This window comes from Panthera onca, chromosome D3 (assembly GCF_046562875.1).
Source record: "Panthera onca isolate mPanOnc1 chromosome D3, mPanOnc1 haplotype 2, whole genome shotgun sequence".
Taxonomy (NCBI): Eukaryota; Metazoa; Chordata; class Mammalia; order Carnivora; family Felidae; genus Panthera; species Panthera onca.
The window spans coordinates 8,760,335-8,782,381 of NC_138350.1; the positions used below are offsets into that span (position 1 = coordinate 8,760,335).

The 22,047-nt window shown below is 43.3% G+C and overlaps 1 protein-coding gene across 7 annotated transcripts in view; it reads right to left on the reverse strand.

Annotated features, from left to right (window-relative positions):
* HECTD4 (HECT domain E3 ubiquitin protein ligase 4) overlaps positions 1-22,047 on the reverse strand; it is a 190,999-nt gene that overhangs the window by 75,545 nt on the left and 93,407 nt on the right. For 3 of the 7 annotated variants that reach the window (XM_078435783.2, XM_078435782.2, XM_078435787.2), the window contains 14 exons: positions 21,418-21,558; positions 15,980-16,212; positions 15,448-15,593; positions 13,842-13,912; positions 12,650-12,755; positions 11,951-12,071; positions 11,144-11,272; positions 9,105-9,229; positions 7,470-7,623; positions 6,857-6,957; positions 5,008-5,206; positions 2,782-2,928; positions 1,542-1,646; positions 274-437 (listed from right to left, as the gene is read on the reverse strand). In XM_078435783.2, coding sequence (XP_078291909.1) covers positions 274-437; positions 1,542-1,646; positions 2,782-2,928; positions 5,008-5,206; positions 6,857-6,957; positions 7,470-7,623; positions 9,105-9,229; positions 11,144-11,272; positions 11,951-12,071; positions 12,650-12,755; positions 13,842-13,912; positions 15,448-15,593; positions 15,980-16,212; positions 21,418-21,558 — 1,942 coding nt within the window. The remainder of the gene's footprint in view (positions 1-273; positions 438-1,541; positions 1,647-2,781; positions 2,929-5,007; positions 5,207-6,856; positions 6,958-7,469; positions 7,624-9,104; positions 9,230-11,143; positions 11,273-11,950; positions 12,072-12,649; positions 12,756-13,841; positions 13,913-15,447; positions 15,594-15,979; positions 16,213-21,417; positions 21,559-22,047) is intronic. The other 4 variants (XM_078435786.2, XM_078435784.2, XM_078435785.2 and 1 more) reach the window with 4 other exon arrangements.

A 22,047-nucleotide genomic window follows, 5' to 3' on the forward strand; every position in this document is an offset into this window, starting at 1 on the left:
CTTTATCACTCATCTACTCATCCTTTAGGGGATCCTTGAATTTAATTATGCACTATTTGGGTTGGAGAAAAGCTTCTGCAGTTCAAGGCTGTAATTTCAAATTTAGTAAAGTAAGGGCCAAAAGGCACTTTTCATCTTCTTTCTTAACGACAATGACACCCTCGGGATTGTCAGGCAATATGCACAATGAGCTGCAAAACGGACTCAAAGTAGTTTGCCACATGAAGTTCTTTCGCCTTTGTGAGCAAAACTAGCCCTATCTGAGCCTTTTACCTTTGTAAAAGTTTGGACCGCAACAGTTCCTGACAGGCTTCTTCTTCTTTGGTGATTTCTGGTCCATTGTACAGGATTCTCAACATGGAGCAAGCTAACACGGACAGACCTAGAGCCAGGTCTACCAGAAAGGGCAGGCCTCCGGACACATCCTCCGACGACTCCTGCAACGCAGACAGGGGCAGACCACACTGGTCAGCGTGCACGGCGGGGCGCTTCGACCCGTGTGCACCGCGCTGCACGGGTCCCCAACCACAGGGGCTCACAGAGCAGCGTCGAGTACTATCGCTATGGGACACAGGCACAGCACCCAACACCATGAGCAGAAAGATGGTGGCACAGAGTGAAGGCTGAACACAATTCTGGAGAGAGAAGAGCTGATAAGACTCCATATTAGAGAGAGCACAAATCACGTGCAAGATTCTTTGGGTCGATTCCTCTCTGCTGTGCCTATCCAGGTATAAGTCACTACTTCGTTGGGTCACCTCCATCCTGTGCTCGAACCAAGACGTTGTCAATTCTCATACTGAGTTCGTTCAACAAATATTTGAGTACCTACTGTGTACCAGTCATTGTTCTAGGCCCTTGCAATACAGCAGAGAACAAAGATTCCTGCCCTCACGGAGCTTCCATTCTAGCAGGTACTTCCGCTCTAGAGTGTGTCAGCTTGGTGAAACTTAAGCCATCTCCAAGTCTAAAATAGGTTTTACAAATCAAGCAACTCAAGGGGCTAGTAGAACTCCTACCACTCTCTCATTTTTTTCCGGCTGGGAAAAGAATTCACATAGATTCACGGGCAGGGAAGTAACTATTTGGCACTAAAAGGAGTAGACTGAACCCGCATACAGGGTTTCAATGGACCATATACAGAGTATAACATACCCAATTAAGCAGAGACGGAGCCTTTGAGAATAGAATGAAAATCTGATCCTACCACTCTAAAAACCCGGAATCCCAATGCTTACTTCTATTAGGTGTTCGGGTCTTCTTCACCCCATGGAAAGATGCTAGAGGCAGATTACCTCTCCAGGCTTTGAAGATGGAGCCCCTAGCAGTGGGTTCTGTCTGTGCCGCTAAACGGATTTTAGGTCACAGCTAGTTTTAGTCCACAAAACTACTACTTATGAAAGTAGTCTACTACTGACCAATGGAAGAGATGGATGAAACAGCTCATATTCTGCCCGGTCTCCGGGGCAAATATGACGTCTGTAAGCAAGGCACACAGGAGAAAGTACATTATGCCCACAGCGGTGGTTAGGTTCCAGTACCTGAGCGCGAACTGTGCAAGCAAAGCCCCACATAGCTTTATCGGGAGTGTTGTGTTCACGGCCACTTCTCATTTCAAAGGAGAAGGTGACTGTATCTCCTTCCACCTTAAAATTTAAGGGGGGGAAAATACACTTTAAAAAAAAAAAAAAAAGACACATGATTTTCAAGAGAGCAATGAATTTCAGAGATTTACTTTCAAAAGGGCCACAGCAATAATTCACTCCTTTTCTCAATCGCACGTTTGACTCAAACTCCATCCCCTCTCTCCTCTGGACACCAGCCTTCCGGGGGTCTCTCCTGACCAGGTAGTCTGGGGACGAGGCATCTGGGAAACGGGCCACGATCACCCAATAGCAGGATCGGAGTATAGATTAAATCTTGACCATAATTTCAATCGATTCCTCAGACTTCTATTCTTTCTGCCCTCCCCCCTCCCCACCACCTCACTTGTGCCGGGAAGGCAGGCAACGGCCTGGATCTTGAAGAACAGAGTGCTGCGAGACCTTGCTCTGTATTGCGGAACCAACACCACGAGTAATGAACAAAACATAGGAAATGAGAGAACGATTAAAAGTGTCATGCCGATGCAGATTTGGATGCATCCAAACTACACCCCTGGACATAACTTGCTATCTACCGCTGAATTAAAGAGGGTAGGTAACACACACGAGACACAAGCTTCCAGAACAGACTTTGGAGAGGTTTTCAGGTTCAGGAGAGGCATTTCAGCTCATATTCATAGCCTAGGTAGATCTGTTGTAGTTCCAGGGCCCAAATTACAAAGCATGACTGGAATCTCATCCATCTGAGAAGGATCATTACTGTTGCTCCAAAGGCCCAAATTCATTCGAAAACACGGATTCCACATTTTTAACCTAGGGTGCCCATCACAGGAGAGTGCAGACAAGCAAGCTGAAAGAACTAGCAGGCCTTCATCTAATGGACAGGGAAGGAAATGCCGTGGGCACCTCAGTCCCTGGAGTAACCTGGGGAACGGATGCCAGTTCTGGAGCCAACAGGGGTCTGACAATGCCCTACAAGGACGGTCATTCTGAATGAGGCAGTGAGTTTACAGACCCGGCAAGATGGCTCCAGCTCAACAAAAGCACCCACAGACCTTTTTTTTTTTTTTTTTTTTTTTTTTTCTTCTTTTTCTGGAATTAGAGTTAATACTCGGGCCTGGAAGGAACGGGAGTTCAGTTTTCTTTTCGAGGAAGTGAATCTGACTGGATACCATACCTTCACCAAGTCTTTGGGCCAGCCAGTTCCTAAGACACTACGGCTGCCATATCCCAGTGTGTTGCCTCCATACTCAGCAACCTTCCTACTGTTTGTGTTAGGCCCCGCATATATCACCAACTTCAAAACAGAAAATATACTGTTAGACTGTAAAAGAAAAACAAAAACAACATCTACAAATAAAAAGGCTGCAAAAAAGTGTTTGTTTAAAAATACATTCATAACCAGGCACTGATGTCATTACAGTAGAATATTCCCTGATTTTTTAAGGTATAACTGATACTAGTTTGGATGCAACAGGTATTGCCACAATTTAACTGCCTGGGGACCTCACATTAACATAGGTCTACTCAGCTATTACACATATTTTTAAGTAGTTATTTTAATGCTAAGTAATGACGTATAACTCATTAATAACTGGTACGGTTTGCCCCCTGAAGTCCTCCCCCAAATTAATAAAGTGAGCAAATACAGATGGAAAGACGGTTATATCTAACACAACGAAATAAAGGCAAAAAACAAAAAAACAACACAAAACCCAAAAACTCAATGCATGAGGATTTTTAAAAACGCAACAAATTGAAAATAAGCCATACATCCTTTGAATGTTGCTTAATGGGGTAAAAAGAAAATGACATAAATTTAGGCCAGAAAAGGCGTTGCTGCTTCTTGGGTCAGTTTTCATGGATCAGTACTTTTCCGCAATAAAGGTTATTCATTTATGTGCAATTAACCAACTTTCTAATACGCAGGAGAGATATTTAGAGGTCCCTTGGCATTCAAATACTTCCCTGGGAAGAATGAAGCTCTGGTTTCCGTAAACTCCAACTCCTGTCTTCTCATGTGCACTCTGACCACCTCTGACTGCACAGGAGAGCTCAGTTTGGATCTAGAGGCTACATTTTTAGCCCCTGACACTTATCATGTTGTGCTTTCTTACCCTTTTGGACCTTTTGCTGATACCAACCAGGGACCACTGGAAAAGTAAATGTTCCTTTTATCTGAGTAGGAAGCCTCCCTGTGCCTCCACATTTAACGCTAAACGTCTACCGCAGGTGTTGGTTAGCGTAGGTCAGAGGATGCGAATCACTGGTTTTAAAGGAGAAACAAAATGACACCGACTGATATGGCAACCTCTCCATTTCTATTTTCAACAGTCCTATCACCTGAATCTAGGAAATGGGGGTAGCTGATGTCAGGAGCCATGAAGTGGGGCAGGCTGATGGCAAGACGTTTCTTTTTTGAAAGGCCCATGAAAGGCCATTTTCTAAATTCTCCTGCTTCCAGCTAACCTGAGTTTTGGAGACGTATCTTAAGCCCCTCCCGACACCTGACAGTTTTCACTATCCTAAAAGATAAGGGGGAAGGGGACCCTATCATTTGCTCAGTGATGGGTTTCACCACCTCAGAGTACATACAGTTAAGAAGTCCTTTATTATTTAACCTAAAAATCTCCCCTGGAAGGATTTAAGACCTTTCACCCTAACACTCTACAGAGGAGCTAACAATCTACATACAACTACATAAAAATAGTCCTGCGTACGTACAAAGCTAGTAGATAACCCTTTGGTTGTTCTTTTATGAGGTTACACGTCACAGTCACATTCCTCTTTCCTCAGAAGTTCAACATGATGGTTTGCAACACAACCACATCAACAGAAGAAAACACTTCAACCCCTCAAATGTTTCCTTCCACTTAAAATTATCAAGCCACTACACGTCAGAAACTACTCTTCCTCAAAATCTATGTGGGCCCTGAGGTACTGACAACAAAGAACAAATAATAAAAAGAAAACAGATCCTAGCACATCTGAAACTCTTCTAAAAGGCCATCTTCTCCCAAAGAATACGTGAGAAGCCCCAGAATCGGGCAGTACGATCTTTCTAGACGAATGCAAATCACCTGTCCACAGGAATTCCGAGCACTGGAGGAAGGCAGTAGGTAAGCAATAGGCAAAAGAAAACTTCCTTTGACTCTCAGATCTAAACTCTGAAAAGCTTACGAAAGTGCACTTTCAACATGTTGTGAAAACACTGTTCTTCGAACACAGACATGCTGGTTATTTCCCCAACCACTACCCTTCAAGGTGTATCTTAAAGTTTTCCAAAGAGACATCTGCAGACAGAAATAAGTCGGGAATGGTGACCAGGAGCAAAGAAAAATAAGAAGCATCTAAGAAACCAGCCTATTGGCGGTGGAACCAATACTAAGCCAGTCTTGCTTACTTTGTCATAGTCATACTGTGAAGAACATCTACTATCAAATCTAAGGTACAAGCAGCGAGCTCCTGGGATGTGGACAGTTTCTTTAAATTTATAGTTGTCTCTGACAGGGTGGACGGTTTCCACGGTCTTTCCAGCAGCCCATGGAGCAGGAATCTTTAAACCAGTGAGAAAGCCTGGCTCTTCCTTCTCTTCCAGCATCCTAAAACCAGACACAGAGAAAGTGATTTAGCTTAGCAGCGGGGAGAGGAAAAAGAAGAGGTACACATGGTAAAATACAAAAGGTTAAGGAATGTCGCTCTCCTTTTCCACATCATGCAGTCTGACAACCTCATAGCTTTTAAATGCTAGGTATCAGTGGCGATCAGAAGCACTGTAAAAGCTCCTATGTTTAAGGCTCTTTTGTTGTTGTCGCTAGAGAAGATACTTGCATTTCCCCCTCTCTTTTCAAGGAGGAGAGCCCAGGAGAGGACCTCACCAACTCTCAAGTTACTTAAAAAAAAAAAAAAAAAAAAAAAAAAAAAAAATGCTATAAAGGACCCTTAAGATTGGTCACTTTCCAAATCCCACAGGATTAGTATCCTATCAAGGTTCCTTTTGTTGATATCTAAATGTCAATTGTTGAAAACTCCATGAGTCTACCTGACTTTTTACTTTAATTTTTGCTAAAGAAGAATGCCTTCAAAGTCCTCTTGTCTACTGTAATTAAACCCTCGAGGGCTTTGCAGCCCAAGGCTGTGGTATACAAACTCCTAAGACCTATACTTGGCTCTTGTGAAATTAACACTCTTCTTTCAGCTCTGCACTAGCAATGTGGTGGCCACGGAGTCAAGTGTGGCCAGGTAGACAGAATCTGAACTGAAAACAATTTAAGATTCAGTTTCTTCATCACATGAGCGACACCACAAGTCATCATGAACAGCGTGTGGCTATGGCTGATGATCCCGGACAGCACGGGGGCAAAGTTGCGTCACTACGCAAAGCTGCACTGGATACCACACTCTTCTAGAGAAACCTGCAAAGTCGCCCCTTTCTGATTGGCATTGTTGAAGACTGCTCTGATAGGTGTAACTGACACGTAATCAACTGCCCATATTTAAAGTGTACAACTTGGTAAGTTTGGACATAGGTATATACTAGTGAAGTTTCCTTCCTTCGCTTGGTAATCCAGGCAATCATTTTTTGCTTTCTATCACTAGAAATGAGTTTACATCGTCTATAGTTTCCTATCTAGGGAATCATATGGCATGTTCTTTTTGAGGGGATCTGGCTTCTTTTGCGCAGCATAAGGATTCTGAAATCGTTCCTATTGTCACATGTATCAACCATTCATTCACTTTTATTGCTGGGTAGGATTCCGTCGTAGGAATATTCTAATACTCTGCAACTCATTTATCCCTTCCCCCGTTGATAGACATTAGGGCTGTTTCTTGTGTTGGGCTCCTCCAAGTAAGGCTGTTATGAACCTTCATATACAAGTCTTTGTAAGAAGCTATGCTTTCCTTTTTCTTGTGTAAATACCTAGAGGTGGAATAGCTAAGTCATGTGGCAGGTGTACACTTAACTTTTTAAGAAACTGTCAACCTATTTGCCAAAGTCATAGTATTTTACATCGCCATCGTTGGTATAGGAGAGCCTGTCAATCTTTAATCTCTTGATCTGTGGGGAATTTATTCTCACCTGATCCTATAAATCTATAAAGCAATTCTAGAATTATCTGGAAAACGTGACCCTAAAGTCTCTCTTCCCAGTTACAAAATCCCTGCTAGAATTCAGTGTCGTAAAAGGAGAACGAGGCTTTCACCAGAAGAAAACAAGGCAGGGGTTCCAGCAAGGAAGCAGCATCTTTCACCTCTGATCGGGGAACAGCCTGCCCTTCTGGTCTGATGCACCACATGGGGAACAGCCCACCTCGGCAAAAACTGGACACTGGGTTTTAAGCAGCAAAGCCGTCTGAAACACAAAACCATCATCATGTCTTAAAGTGCTTACTGTCAGTTATCTGGATGGTACTACAGCCAAATTTAGAATTCTCACTTAAGTCATCTTTTTACAATCCTAGTCTGTCCTCCTTCACGAAGAAATGCTTTGCGACTTAGACCACTCAATATCATTTTATTTAATGCTGTCATGGCACATATCCTTTCTATCAGTCACGGATAGCCCGCAAGGCCTCAGGAGGCTGAATACAATGGTAGGATCTCCATAGCATTGCAGATTAGCATTTTCACAGCTGACCAGTGACCAACACTTGCTAGAAGATCGCAGTAAGTAATTTAGTCAAACAAAACGTTTCTCCTTAATATTTCGGTTTCTTTTTTATTATGTTTTCCTTCATTCCACTATTATTTCCCTTGGCTTCTGAAAGACATGGCCATGTTTACTCTGCCTTCAATAAATACAGCCGCAACGCGAGAGGTGGGCGGGCCGAAGAGCAGCTTACTTTGGCACACCAGGGACCGTACCTGACTGGTATAGAGTACCAACTGGACCAGCTGAGGCATCAGGGCATCGGCCATGGTCAGAGTCTGTAAATTTGGATGCATCAGGGAAGTCAGTAACACTGGAAGAAGGTGACCAAGCATAGTAGCCTTAGTAACTTGTTCCAAGCCTTTTAACCTACAAAAAGTTCAAGAAAACAATGGCTTAAGCAATTCCTAATCACGTGAAGAAGCAACCGTCCTCTTTATCTGACAAATTCTCTTAAACTGCATTTCCTTGAACTGCTTAAGCACTTCTAGCTACGGCAGTTCGGTCCACAAATCTCCCACCTTCTACCACTGAGGGAGAGGGAGAGAACAGAAACCAAGTAAGAGATTTCACTGTCAACCTGAGTTGACACGGTGCGTATCATAGCACCTCGGAAGCACTTTATCAGTGGGTTCTAACATGCAGACGGCTACTCTAGGTAGTTACCACAGGCAGAGTTCCCTTGGCACTGGAACTTTAGATCGCTGTGCTGTATGCAGTCTCCGACAGAGAGAAAGTAACTAGCTACAACACAGATTTTTCTTTTGTCTTTAAAATCACATCCCCCCATTTTATTGAGACAGAACAGTGTATAAATTTAAGGTGTATAACAATTATTTGATAGATGTATATATTGTAAAATGATTACCTAAAATCACATTCTTAATATCCCAATCCTCTGCCAGAAGAATTAAGGTATTTGACTCACCCAAAGAAAGACGTGGGTTATAGAAATTCTCTGAGGCTACTTGGGGTACTGGGGTTGGAACAAGAAACAGACCTCCCATCTCCCAGGCTCTCAGACTCTCTCTCCTCCCTGGCAGGCGGGGGGCAGGTGGGGGGTGAGGAGGCCAAATCTGTACCACAAGCCCCAGCAATGGGCCCCATACGACTTAACAAGCCCTCGTGCAATGCCTATCTGGGTTATACTGCCCCCAGTTCCAATGTGGCCACCAACTCTCTGGGAATGGGCAGGAAACAAGGGACATGGGGACAGACAGGGTTACCAGAGGAAAAATTACACTGAGGGGTTGTTTTGGATCAGCATCTCTAACATTAAAATCATTATCACACACAGATGTAACGGCAAACCATTAGCAGAAATTTTCATGGGGAGGGCTAAGAAAGAGCTTTATTACTGGGAGAGAGAAGATTACCCTCTACAGAGGTCACTCCTATACTTGAAGAAGTAAAATCACAGTAAAATTTTAAGACATTATGTCAGCGTCATCTTTCGCATGGCAGTTAATCTTCTGTGTCACTAAGTCACCTGGCTGTCTAAAGTACTTATCACGAGGACACCAAGTGCATGTGCCGCTGAGCTAGATGATGGAAGGAAAGGCCAGTTTGGGGGCGATGATGGTGGCAGACCCGAATGTCGGCGGGGAGGCTGTGCACCAGAGCCTCGCCGCCCCCTCAGACTCTGGCTGGCGGCCCAGTCTCACCTAAAAGCACCATTAAAGAGTTCGATTGCACTTGGCATTGAAAACAGTTGCCATTTCAACCTAGTCTCACAAAAATCCCTCTATGTTAAATGAACATTTGATGTTCTGTTCTAAGAGATTTTGCTTTCATAAGCAATTCTGCTTCCTGAAGGGCAGCAGGCCACAGCTCACGACCCATTTCCTCACCTCTGCTCACGGTCAGCTAGGTCACTATTTATGAGGGCAGTTGTGACCTGCTGTAGCATTTCCAACACTTCATCACATCCAGTCAGGATTTGGGTGGCAAGAGCCAAAATACTGACCTTTAGCTCCTAGGTAGAAAATATCACAATATTATTTTTAGGCTTTGGGACGAACATACACTCACAATGACAACACGAAATGATGTATTTAATGATGCATTTCCAAACGAAATAATGAGGTGGCCAGAATCAGCCCAAAGCAGGAAGTTCCGCTAGGATGGCAAGTAGCAATTTGATTTGGGAGGCTAAGGTCTGGAGTGCTGACAGAAATACGCAGTATTTCACGGGGAGCACACCGAGTCCCTGGGAGAAAAGGCATTTCTCCCATCCCCTCCAGCACAAGAGAGCTCCCGGTGGCCAGCCCAGAAACTGTCCAGGTGGAAGATTGCCTTGGGTGGTATGAGGGTAGCTAAAGAGAAAAACAGAACAGTAAAAGGCGCGTGTAGAGGCGGTGAATAAAATGAGACAAAAACACAACATTCTGAAACAGTACAAGTGACCTTTTTACTTAATGTTGTAAACCATCACACTTGAAAACAGGCAAGTTAAAAATTCAATTGAAGTAGCAGGCAGTTACAGGCTATCGAACATTAAAATTAACTATTAGAGAGTTCGTGGGCATACAAATACTAAATCGTGTGTTAAAAAGCACTCGTTAAAATCACACAAGTGTTTAGCTTACAACTATTTTCTGTTAAGAAAAAATACAACCAACCTAACCTTCTAGGTGAAATCTGGGTTTTTCATTTTTCCCAGAGATACTGGATAACTCTGCCTCTTCTGCCTTTACCAAGAGTATTTCTCTCCGTGGATTAATTAAAGAATTTACAGAATTTAGCCTTTCAAATAGAAAACACTTGCTTCCATTGTTGGGACTTTTCTGGGGCCTTCTTTGCAATTATTAAGATGTTTTTATCATGAAGAGAAAAGGAATTCTGAACTGACAGGCTAAACCAGGGTTTAAGTCACACGGATCCCATCAGCTGCCATGTGCTGACGGCGCCCCCTGTGGCCGCACAGTGCGTGCGGTTAGCATGCCTCCTCCTCTGAGCCTCACAGAACCTCGCAAGGGAGACTTAGTGTCCTTTTTCACTGAGAAACTAAGGCAAGAAAAGTTAATCAACAGTATCAGCAATTTAAATGATTAATTCCTGCATTTTTGCCTATTTAAAAACTGATTATACAGTGAGATCAACTCAAGAATTCACAAGTGTATGGGTTTTAGAGTATGAGCGCATAAAGCAGTAAGAAAAGGGCGAAGCATAATGGCTTTTATCTCTATCGCTTCCTCGGTAAATTTCTCACTGTGTTTCAGGCAACACGTTAGAGAAGAACCAAGTTCTTATCGATTTCTCTGATTCTCTCACAGAGAAGAAATTCTACACAACAATGCAAGCAACAGCCTCCAGCATCTGTCAAAATTATAACCACCACTGCTATAAAAAAAATCTTTGGATTGCTATAAATTGCCATGTGGGAACAAATTATTGAGTTTACATAGAAGCTAACTTAAAAATAATTACAGAGAATGAAATGAACCGTAGGTTTAGAAATTATTCAATATAAAGGTTGTGAGAAAATTACCACCTTTTTAAGTTATTTGAATGGAGAGAATGTAATAAACCAGCCACAAAGTCAAAATTATTTCAAATGTTGGATTATTTTATCTCTATATGCATAGATTTCAGATGTGTACGAGATCACTTGTAAGCGCAATACTTTATAGTCCTTTAAAAAAGGATGAAATAACCAAGGCACAAGAAGAGTGACACGAGCACATGGAGACACGTTATGAGAGTGTCACAAATATGGTAACCACTGTGCAAGGACATAAAAACCTATGAGATGAGTGACCTAATATTACCTCTCACAACAATAGAGCCACAGGGTGAAATGTGACATCGTAATACACAGAGTTAGCCAGTCGAGCTGCCCTTTACACACTGGGTAGAAAGCATCGTTAGAAGAAAGCTTGGTGTTTACCTGTACCTTCAATGTCTCTCCCTGCAAGGAGCTGTCACTGTCCTCGTTCTCATCGGGTTTAATCAAAATAGTGTTACTGAGAAGGTGGTTCTGAACTGCCATCAGATAGCGCAGGCAGGAGGATGCAGCCTTTAATACAAATAAGGGCATTTAAATGATCTACACCTTACAGCAAAAAGGGTTCATGTCATCCTCATGTTTATAAGGGTTGGACAAGGGAAGCAGAAGAGAAAGTACAGAAAACAGACCAGGTTAGTTTCTCAGGTGACTTATTTCCACATGACTTTTGATATGTCATTTGACACATTCACCTTTCTGCCTTCTGCTGCCTAATTCGCACTAGTCACTCAGATACTTACTTGAATTTCTCCCACCCTCTCCCCCTCTCATGAATTTCCACTAGAAAAGAGTCCACCAGAACCTTGAAAGAATCTCTAGGTTCTTTCTAGTCTCTGGGGAACCGTGACGTTTTAGAAAACGATACATTAACAGTTAACAGGGAGGACAATCCTCACTATGTAAACAAAACGAAAACATCCAAATTCAGTCAAACGATTCACTGCATCAAGACATTTAAAAGCAGGGGGAATAAAATCTTAGAGAAAGCGATCCAAGTGGGTTTGTTTGGTTCTGTATTTCCAGGACAAACACAGTCACCCACTGACTCTGTCAATTAAGACTGCCTTGGAGAGTGCGTTACATCAGCGTGTACACACACACACACACACACACACACACCTCGATACAGTAACATGAAAACAGGGACACTTGATACCATTTGGCTTCATTAAACACATTTTTACTTACAGGCACAGTCGAAAGGAGTTTTTGAAAATCCTCTTTAGAGACAGTTTGGCACTTGGTGATTAAGATACAGGATTCCCGTACAACAATCTTCAGAATGTAGTGTAAAAGTTCATCATTTAGTCTTTAAAATGCAGGAAAAATGTAACAATAAGATACGTATGGTTTAATAATAAAAGGATAAATTTTACACAATTGGAATGAGATGACAAACAGGAGATACAAAATTCACTGGCTCTGTAAGTATATCATCTTCCTCAGCAACAATGCTAACAACTAGGTGTACTATCTAAGTCCAACTTAAGAAACAAAACGGTAACCAAGGACATAGTCTGACTACTTTTATAAACGGCAAAGAAAACCAACACCTTCCTCCCCTTCCCAGCTCACCCACACCCTCACCCTGGCCCTCTCCCGTAGCCCACTGAGTTGGGTGGCACCCTTCACCAAGATGTTTAAATAAGTTCCATCCATTCTTTCCACTGAGTACTTTGCCGAGAAAACTGAAAAATGCTATCATCGCCTTTTAGGGCAAGTGTGGGATATATGATCTTTTGATGGATCCGTGATTTCAACTTAACATGCTAATTATCATATTAGATATTATAGGAGACTTAAGTTGCTCAAACGCATTTAATGTAAATTAGTTACTGAGAAAAACACAAAGAGAAGGCTATCAGTCAACAGCGTGACTGGGGTCACCTGTAATGCTCATCCTCCTCGCTGCCAAATCGGTTGTTTTGAAGCTGTTCAGCTAAATTGGTTAAGATCACATCCCGCAGCTGGGAGAGGCCGCTGTTTCTCTCTCCTGACACAGAACAGAGCTCCGTGAACGACCCTGGTGATTACACTTAGGAAACTGAGGCTATTAAAACAAGTTTTCAAATGAGCACACTGTCGACGATGTAGGGGCGCCAGGCACACGTACTCTCACAAAGAGCAGCAGCAAAAACAACCTCACAAACCAAGCAGACTTCTTTCAACCAGCACATCCTGATCTAGCTGTAGTTTGCCTCTTCATATGTCACACAGCGGGATTTCTAATTCCTTAAACTCACGCTGCTTATAAACACAGAGTGTCTCTGACAGGGTGAGCTTTGCTGTAGTGTTTGATCTAACTTTAAAAGTTGGGTTTTAATGTATGGAGGAAACAAACGGACTTGGCAACCCCTAAGAAGTCATTATCTGTAATGCACGTTAAACCTCTACTATCAGGCACCTTCTGCTAAGCGGCATGGATAGAAAAAGGTTGGGGCGCCTGGGTGGCTCAGTCGGCTAAGCGTCCGACTTCAGCTCAGGTCACGATCTCACAGTTCGTGGGTTCGAGCCCCGCATCGGGCTCTGTGCTGACAGCTCAGAGCCTGGAGCCTGTTTCGGATTCTGTGTCTCCCTCTCTCTCTGACCCTCCCCCGTTCATGCTCTCTCTCTGTCTCAAAAATAAATAAACATTAAAAAAAAAAAATTTAAAAAGAAAAAGGTTGATAAAGGCTTGAAGATACACAGAACAGAGTTTCTCCTCTCAATCTAGTTGAAGCACTGGTGTACGTGCAGATACATTAAAAAAAAAAAAAAATTAACAAGGGGCACCTGGGTGGCTCAGTCGATTAAGCATCCAACTTTGGCTCAGGTCATGATCTCACAATTTGTGGGTTCGAGTCCCGCATCAGGCTCTGTGCTGACAGCTCAGAGCCTGGAGCCTGCTTCAGATTCTAGGTCTCCCTCCCTCTGCCCCCCGCCCCCGTTCGCACTCGGTCTCTCTTTCAAAAGTGAACTTTGAAAAAAAAATACTAACAAATACTAACAAACAAGAAAGGTCTATTATCATAATAATCCAGTTGGTTCCTCGAGGACAAAAAAAGGGATGGCTGTTCAAGAAGTCAGGGATAATTCTCACCTTCTGTTAAGACCAGCTTAAGTAAGTTATTGATTTCGGTTTCACCTGGGTACAAGATATTTAAGCCAGAGCTGAAATGACAGAAAAGTCAAAAAGCTTTTCAACAAATATTCTAGAAAATCCAAACTCTAAATATTTTAATTTGCACTTATATTAAAGATGCCAGTGATTACATGAAACTCTGACGGAAGTTTCACGACTAACAAAGTGGCTGAACCTAAATTCAACGTCATGATACAGTCCATTCACCTCCCTGATCAGCAACCAACAGGCTCCCTCTCCTGCGAGTTTCCAGAATGAGAATTTGTCTGAGGCTGGATATGGAACTGGTAAGAGAGAACGGAGCTGTAAAAAAGTCAGTGTAGCTGGGCCAGGTAGATATTAGCAGACTGTGCCCAAAAGCACATTTGGGAAGTGGGATTTCTAAATCTCAGCTTTTCCAAAAGGGCAAGAGGGGCATCACAAGTGGTGCCAGAATTTTATTTTTTTCTGTGAGGTTTCCACACAATAAAGTGAACATTTTTCAAGCGTTCAATATGACAAGTTTTGACATATGGGTATACCCATGAAGCCATCACCATAGTCAGAACACAGCCATCACCTCCAGAAGTTTCCTCATGACACTAGATTTAAATTAGAAAACAGGGGCGTCTGACTTCAGCTCAGGTCATGATCTTGTGGTTTGTGAGTTCAGGCCCCGCGTCAGGCTCTGTGCTGACAGCTCAGAGCCTGGAGCCCACTTTGGATTCTGTGTCTCCCTCTCTCTCTCTGCCCCTTCCCCTCTCAAGCACGCGCGCGTACGCTCTCTCTCAAAAATAAACATACGTTTAAAAAAAAAAAAAAACTTAAATAACTTACAAAAGATACCCAAAGCATAATCAACTATGGAAGGAAAAAAATCCCCTCCCTCTCTGTTCACCCCTATCACACAGTTCTTGCAGACCAAGCATTCAGTTGTCCCTTGGTCACTAAATTATACTTGGTCACATTAAAACTATATTCCTGGATAACAGTTCATTGCACTCGGAAAACAATATTAAACAATATTAAATAATAACAAACAGAAAATGGCCCATATGTTCTGCCCTCTTCTCTAACAAGGTTTTAGGTTTTAAGCAGAATTTAAAAGGTACTTTGCATTTTATGAAGCTCTCACAAACTCTCATAGTAGGTGTTATTTTTATGCCCATTTTATAGCTAAGGAAAAGGAAACCTGAAACCGAGCTAGTAAGTGGCAGAGCAAGGACTAGAACCCAGGTCTGCCGGCTGCCAAAAGACTGGCTTCTTAGTCGCTTTGGGACACTCTCTCCACAAATGACAGGAACCTTCACTTGCAAACCATCAAAATATCCAATCAAAGAGTTAAAAAAAAATTGGTTTCTTTCTTTTAAAATCCAAAAGGTAAGATGAGGACACATAGTTATGTGGCTTGGGGCCTCTGGGAGTGGGGCCACAAGCCCTCTCTGGCCAAATTATCCCCTGTGCACGAGGCCCTGACTATGGGATGAGGTCAGAGACTTCCAGGCTACCAGCCAGTAGAGTACAGAGGGTAGAGGGTGGCACAGGAGACACATTTTGCAGAAAGCATGAAGAAAATCATGATTACCTGATGGCAAGACAGACTTCCTTCTGAATTTCAGGGCAAATTTGATCCTTTGGTGCCATCAACAACTGCCAAAGCAGCAATCCAGACCGTCGAATGATGTCTCGGTTTCTTTCGGTTTGTGGGCTGAAGAAAAATTTAAATACCACCTACGGAAACATAAGGGGTAGATCTAAAAATGCTTATTCTACTAGGGATAAAATTATCCCTACAGAAAAAAGCACAGAGTAGATACTCTTATGAACAGACATCCAGGTGGATTTTTCACCACACTCTCTTCTATTGTGTAATAGTGTAATTATAGTAAATATTTTACATCTATTAATTGCAGTGAGCTATAGCTCACTGTATATAGCAGTACTCCATTAACTGCAGTGCAACGAATATGATTATCATTCTAATTACAGGATTAGAGTGTGGTTATGATGCAAGACGGGAATGTTATTAAATTTCTCTTTTGGTGGCAATTAGCTGGCTGAAACCAAGTTTTGTGTTTCTTTTTCTCTATTATCTTACGTCGAAACGGTGCATTTACCTGAAAGACAACGAGAATACAGCGTATAATACAAGTATCTCCGTTAACCATGGCCTTCTCCATAATGTCACAAATACTGCTAAGATGGTGGGCTTCGATTGGATGCTGCTTGCCCAAGACACTTGTGATTGGAAGATTGGGGTTGGTGGCAAGAAGATTGAGTTGGTGTATGCACATCGCACCCACATGGTGCAGTAACTGGTTTATAACCTCATTCGTGGTTATAGCCTCTTCTAGAAAATGAAAAAGAAACTCAGTGAGGAAAGGCATCTCCGTGGGTGGCCTCCAAGGAGCAGAACTCTGACTTACGAAAGGAACACACATACTAGGACAGAGGATCTTGGCTCCCGTCTCTTCTACTACCTCTGGAGAATCCTTTTCCCTGCCACAGAGTGCTGGGGCAAAAATGCAAACGCTAGGAAATCCCCATTTTTTTTAAAAAAAATTAACGTTTATTTATTATTAAAAGACAGAGACAGAGCATGGGAAGGGCAGAGAGAGGGGTAGACACAGAATCTGAAGCAGGCTCCAGGCTCCGAGCGGTCAGCACAGAGCCCGACGCGGAACTCGAGCTCACAAACTGCGAGATCATGGCCTGATCATGGTCTGAGGTGGTCAGACGCTTAACTGAGCCACCCAGGCGCCCCTAGGAAATCCCCATTTTTAAAGGGCAAAAGTGACTAACCAGTTAGAGAGCCCTTTCTATATGCCGGACAACAGGCTAAATGTTTTACATGCGTTACCTTACAATACCGTTATAAACTTAGACTATTTTAGCCCTGTTTTGTAGAGGAGTCAATCAAGGTCAGAGAGGTTAAGTAACTCGCCCTGGGTCACACAGATACTAAGTATAGAGCTGGGATTTGCATTCAGGTAATTTCCGCTCAGAGGCCATGCTGCAACCAATCTAGTAAAATCTACCTTCTATGACTTCTCTGTGATGGAACACCACCCCCACCGCATCCCCACTCCCAGGTCCACAAATATCTCCTCCCACGGTACCTCAACATTTTTATCTCAGTCCCCACAACCTAGAGAGCCATCAGTTCAACTGTGAGCATTCACAAGCATCCTCTTACACAATAATAAACAGCCCATGGACGGTCACAGCCATTCAGGAAATGGATGTGAAAGTAATCTAAACAGGCAGAGTGAAAAACAGAACAAAACAAAAAAACCCAACCCTGCTTTTCCCCCTTAAAGCAGCTGAAATTAATTGCCTACCAGGAACAGGAAAGCAGCAATCTGGGAGAGGCAGGCCTGGGTAGGGGGACCTTGGAGTTGCTAAAGGCTGGTGGGCACTGGGGACTATGAGGAAGGACTCAAGGAAAACCAAAGAGAAGGTAAACTTGGCCAAAACTAAACTTTTCAATTGTATATTAACTGGAGGGCCAGTTCTCTTTTATGTCTTTGAGTCCCTTGCTTTTAGGACAATAGAATTCGGGTTAATACTACTCATCCTCACCAAAGACTTTCAGAAAGCTAGCCTCTGGGACCTACCCAAATAAATAAGGTCTTTGATTTTTATGCTGAGTTAGATGGGAAGCCGGTGGACGAGTCTGAGCAGAGGAGGGACAGACCTGACTCCTGACACTGAGACTGGTTGCCGGGGCGGAAACGAACCTACAGGGGCGGAGGGCAACCGTGGAGGAAGCAGGAAGACCAGTGAGTGGGCCACTAGGAGAATCTGGCAAAGTAAAACCAATGCCTAGGCAAGAGGTAGTGCAGCCCGGGTGGTGCAAAATGGTTGGATTTGGGATACCTCTTGAGGGTAGGACCGGACAGGATTTGCTGATGTCCATTTGGATATGAGGTGTCAAAAAAAAGTCTTAGATGACCCTAAATTTGTGGGCTCAGCGTATGAAGGCACAGTGATCCCTCTACTAGCACACAGGGGATTCAGCAGGTATAGATTTGGAGAAGGGGAAAGCCAGGAAGTCTGTTTTTGACAAGCTGGAGATATCGATCAGATATGCAAGTGGAGGTGAATATATAGTCTAGAGAGAAAGTCTCCAAGCAAGAGGCTTGGAGAGAATCATTAGGGAGGCACTGATATATAGTTGACTTTTTTCTTCTTTTTGCTGTTTCTTTATCCCCCAATAGCTTTATCCAGATACAATTTACGTACCATAAAATTCTCCCATTTTAAGTGCACAATTCAATGATTTTTAGTAAATTTACACACATACCGGAAGCAGGAACATAAGTAGAAACATTATCACTGACTATGAAAATTAATTCTAAGGAAATAGCATGATCAACTTTATGCCAACAATAAGAAAACTTAGGGGCACCTGGGGGGCTCAGTCAGTTAAGCATCTTTGGCTCAGGTCATGATCTCACAGTTTGTGGGTTCGAGCTCCGCATCGGGCTCTATGCTGCCAGCTCGGAACCTGGAGCCTGCTTCAGATTCTGTCTCTCTCCCTCTCTCTATGCCCCTCCACCACTCATGCTCTGTCTCTCAAAAATAAAAACATTTAAAAAAAATCAAACCTAGGGGCACTGGGTGGCTCAGTTGGTTGAGCATCCGACTTCGGCTCAGGTCTGATCTCACTGTTTCTGAGTTCAATCCCCGCATCGGGTTCTGTGCTGACAACTCAAGCCTGGAGCCCGCCTCAGATTCTGTGTCTCCCTCTCTCTTTGACCATCCCCCACTCACAATCTGTCTCTCTCTCTCTCTCAAAAATAAACATTTAAAAAAAAATTAAACCTAGATGAAATGCACAAATTCTAGAAAGACACAAATTACCAAAACTATCTCAAGAATAAAAAATCTGATTAGATAACTGCAGAGCCTCAAAGTATCACCTTCCTCAAAGTATTAATTACTGTGGTAATTAACATATGTCCACAAATTCTGATTTTTTTAATGTTTATTTATTTGGGGAGAAAGCAGGCCCAAGTCGGGGAGGGGCAGGCAGAGATGCAAAGACAGAATCCCAAGCAGGCTCCTTGCAGAGCCCCACTTGGGGCTTGAACTCATCAACTGTGAGATCATGACCTGAGCTGAAACCAAGAGTCAGACAACCAACCAACTGAGCCACGCAGGTGCCCATCTTTGATGCTTTTCCTTTCAGGAAGTGGAACCTAATTCCTCTTCCCATAAGTGTGGGCTTAATGACTGGCTTCTAACTGGAAAGGGAAAAATAGAAACTTTGCAGTGAAGAAAGCTGGCATTTAAACCAACTGATCAATTTTAACATGGTTAATAATAATAAATCCTGTTGACATTATGAACCCTGTGATAGGATGTAATGAGAAAAGCACTTCACCTCTGGAATTCCTCTCTAAAACCTCAGTTCCAATGAGAAAACGTCAGGGCACCTGGGTGGCTCAGTCCATTCAGCCTTTGACTCGGGTTTCTGCTCAGTTCATGATCTCGAGGTTCGCTGATCAAGCCCCACCTGGGGCTCTGTACGGACAGCATGGAGCCTGCTTGGGATTCTCTCTCTCCCTGCCTCCCTCCCTCCCTCCCTCCCCCCCCCCACCTCTCTCTCTCTCTCTGCCCCTTCCCTGCTCACATGCATGTGCTCTCAAACTTAAAAAAAAAAAATGAGAAAACATCAGATGAACCCAAACCGAAGGACATTCTATAAAATACCTGACCAGTAGTCCCCAGAAGTGTCCTTTTCTGTTCTTCAAATAGGAAGACTCTATCCAGCTAGGTCCAAGTTGCGGATTTATTTTTCCCACCATCTCAAGCCTGCTGCTGAGCCCTCTTAATGATTTTTTTTCTCTTCAGTCACTGAACTTTTCAAATCCAGAATTTCCAACTGGTTCTTTTTTCAAAAATTATTTGTTGACATTCTCTATTCTTAAGTCATCTTTTTCAACAGGGTTTCCTTTAGATCTTTCAGTATATGTATGAAAGGCTACTTTAGTCTTTATCTGCTAAGTCCCACTTCTGAGTTTTGTCTGCAGTGTGTAGCTACTAATTTGGTTTGGGTTTTTTTTAATTCTTGTTTCTACGTTTTTACCTTCTTTCACTTGTTTACTCTCATTATTTTTATTTTTAAGCCTGCTTTCCTAGGGGTTACCTAGTCTGAGTCAAAGGTTGTGCTCAAACACCTTGAGCCGGTAGGTCAGCCACCCTGGCTGGGTCTCTCTTTTGGGGAGAGCACGTCAAGGCTCATACAGCTTTCAGTTCTGCCCTGGATTTCTGTCGGGCCCTCTCACATCGTCACAGGTATATACAGGCTCGTGCTCGGCCAGGCCTGTGTGAACACGCTGGGTCCTCTCCAACTTCTTCTACCTGCAGATGTGCAGGTAGCTTACCAAGGCCCCGTGCAGCTTTCTCCCGACCCGGATCTCAGGAGCTCATCTCTGGCTAGTCCGCTGGCTCTCTGCTCGCCCTCATCAAAACCACAACCTCAGGCCAGCTAAGCCACTGGTCTTCTCAGCTGGCGCGCCACGCAAACGAGTGTTGTTACTGGCACCGGGGTTGGGCAGGAGTCTTTTCCACGCTCTGCTCCAAATCGAGTCAGCCTCCTCCGGCAGCAAAGCTGCCGGCTGACATGATCTGCCCCATGCCGGTGGGGTCACTGACATGACCCGCCACACCCTGGGGGGGTCACTGCACTGACCAAAATTACAGTGGAGGACGGGAGCTTCCATCTCAGCTGAGAATACCACAGACTTCCGCTTCTCTTACCCAAAGTTCAGTGGTTTTATGAGGATTCGCTTCTCAATTTGGTGTATGCCTTTGGTCAGTTTCCAGAGCCTAGAAATAGTTGCTCTTGGTAATTATGTCCCTGTCACCATTACTGTAAGGGGGGAGGATGTGCTCTTCTATACCACTGTACCTGACCTTGAAGCCACTTGCTTTTAAGTTATTAATACATACTTAATTCTATCTAATTATAAGTTTGTTTATAAATAAGTTATCAGTGTAAAACATTAAAACACCAAATAACCCATGGCAACTACAAATCATCATTTTTTGCACCACGGTTCTGACAACTTCAGAGTGATGTAACAGTTTGCTCTAAAGAACTCTATGGATTGGGGCGCCCGGGTGGTTCAATCGGTTAAGCATCCATCTTTTGGCTCAGGTCATGATCTCGCGGTTTGTGGGTTCGAGCCCCATATTGGGCTTTGTGCTGACAGCTCAGAGCCTGAAGCCCACTTCAGATTCTGTGTCTCCCTCTCTTTCTGCCCCACCCCACTCATGCTCGGTCTCTCTCTCTCTCAAAAATAAACAAACACTAAAAAAAAAATTTAAAGTCTATGGGACTACCTCAAATCCTCTATTTACAGGTTTATTTAATCACAAACCAACCAGGCAGCAAGGATGTCAGGTTTCTAAGTTCAAAGTGGGAAGGCTGTTGACACATTTTGTCGCTTGGCCTATGTTCCCACTTACTAGTACTGCTGTGCTCTCTCCTAATTTATTTCGTGAAGGAAAAGTCTTTTCCTATAAGACCATGAGTGCACTTCACCTTTGGGCTCTGTGATGATGTGGCTGACTCCAAGTCTCTGGCAGACATAATGGAAGGCCTGGTTCCCAGGATTACACCACTGATCGATATAATCGTTTGAGCACGTCCACAGCATGTTGTTCACTGTATCGTAACAGGCACCTGCAAAGAGCACATTGTATTCACCGGTCAAGTCACCATCGGCCTGTATACAGACTTCCCAAAAGCACCGCTACAGAATGCAAAGGCGATTCTCCCCACCGCTGACAATCCATACCCCTAATTCCCATATCTTTGTTTGGCAAAGCATTAGAAGGAATCAGCATGAAGGCAGGACTCCATTTCTACTTTGCTTAACTCCTACGTGAGAATGGAGTAAGTCTTGTGAAACAGACAGTTCTTGGTAACGGACTTATATGTGACCCTTTTAATTCCAAAAAGGATTTGAGTGGCTTAAATCAAAACCAGGACTTATGAACATTAACACCCAATAAGAGCCTTAGTAACCAAGCCCAAACTTAGGTATGAGCTTCCTAGGAGCCAAAGCAAAGAGAAAATCCAATATATTACATAATGTTCATTTCCTAACAATAAGGAGCATACTGATTCCTCATGGAAAATAAACTTTTTTACAGCATGAATTTGAGGGAA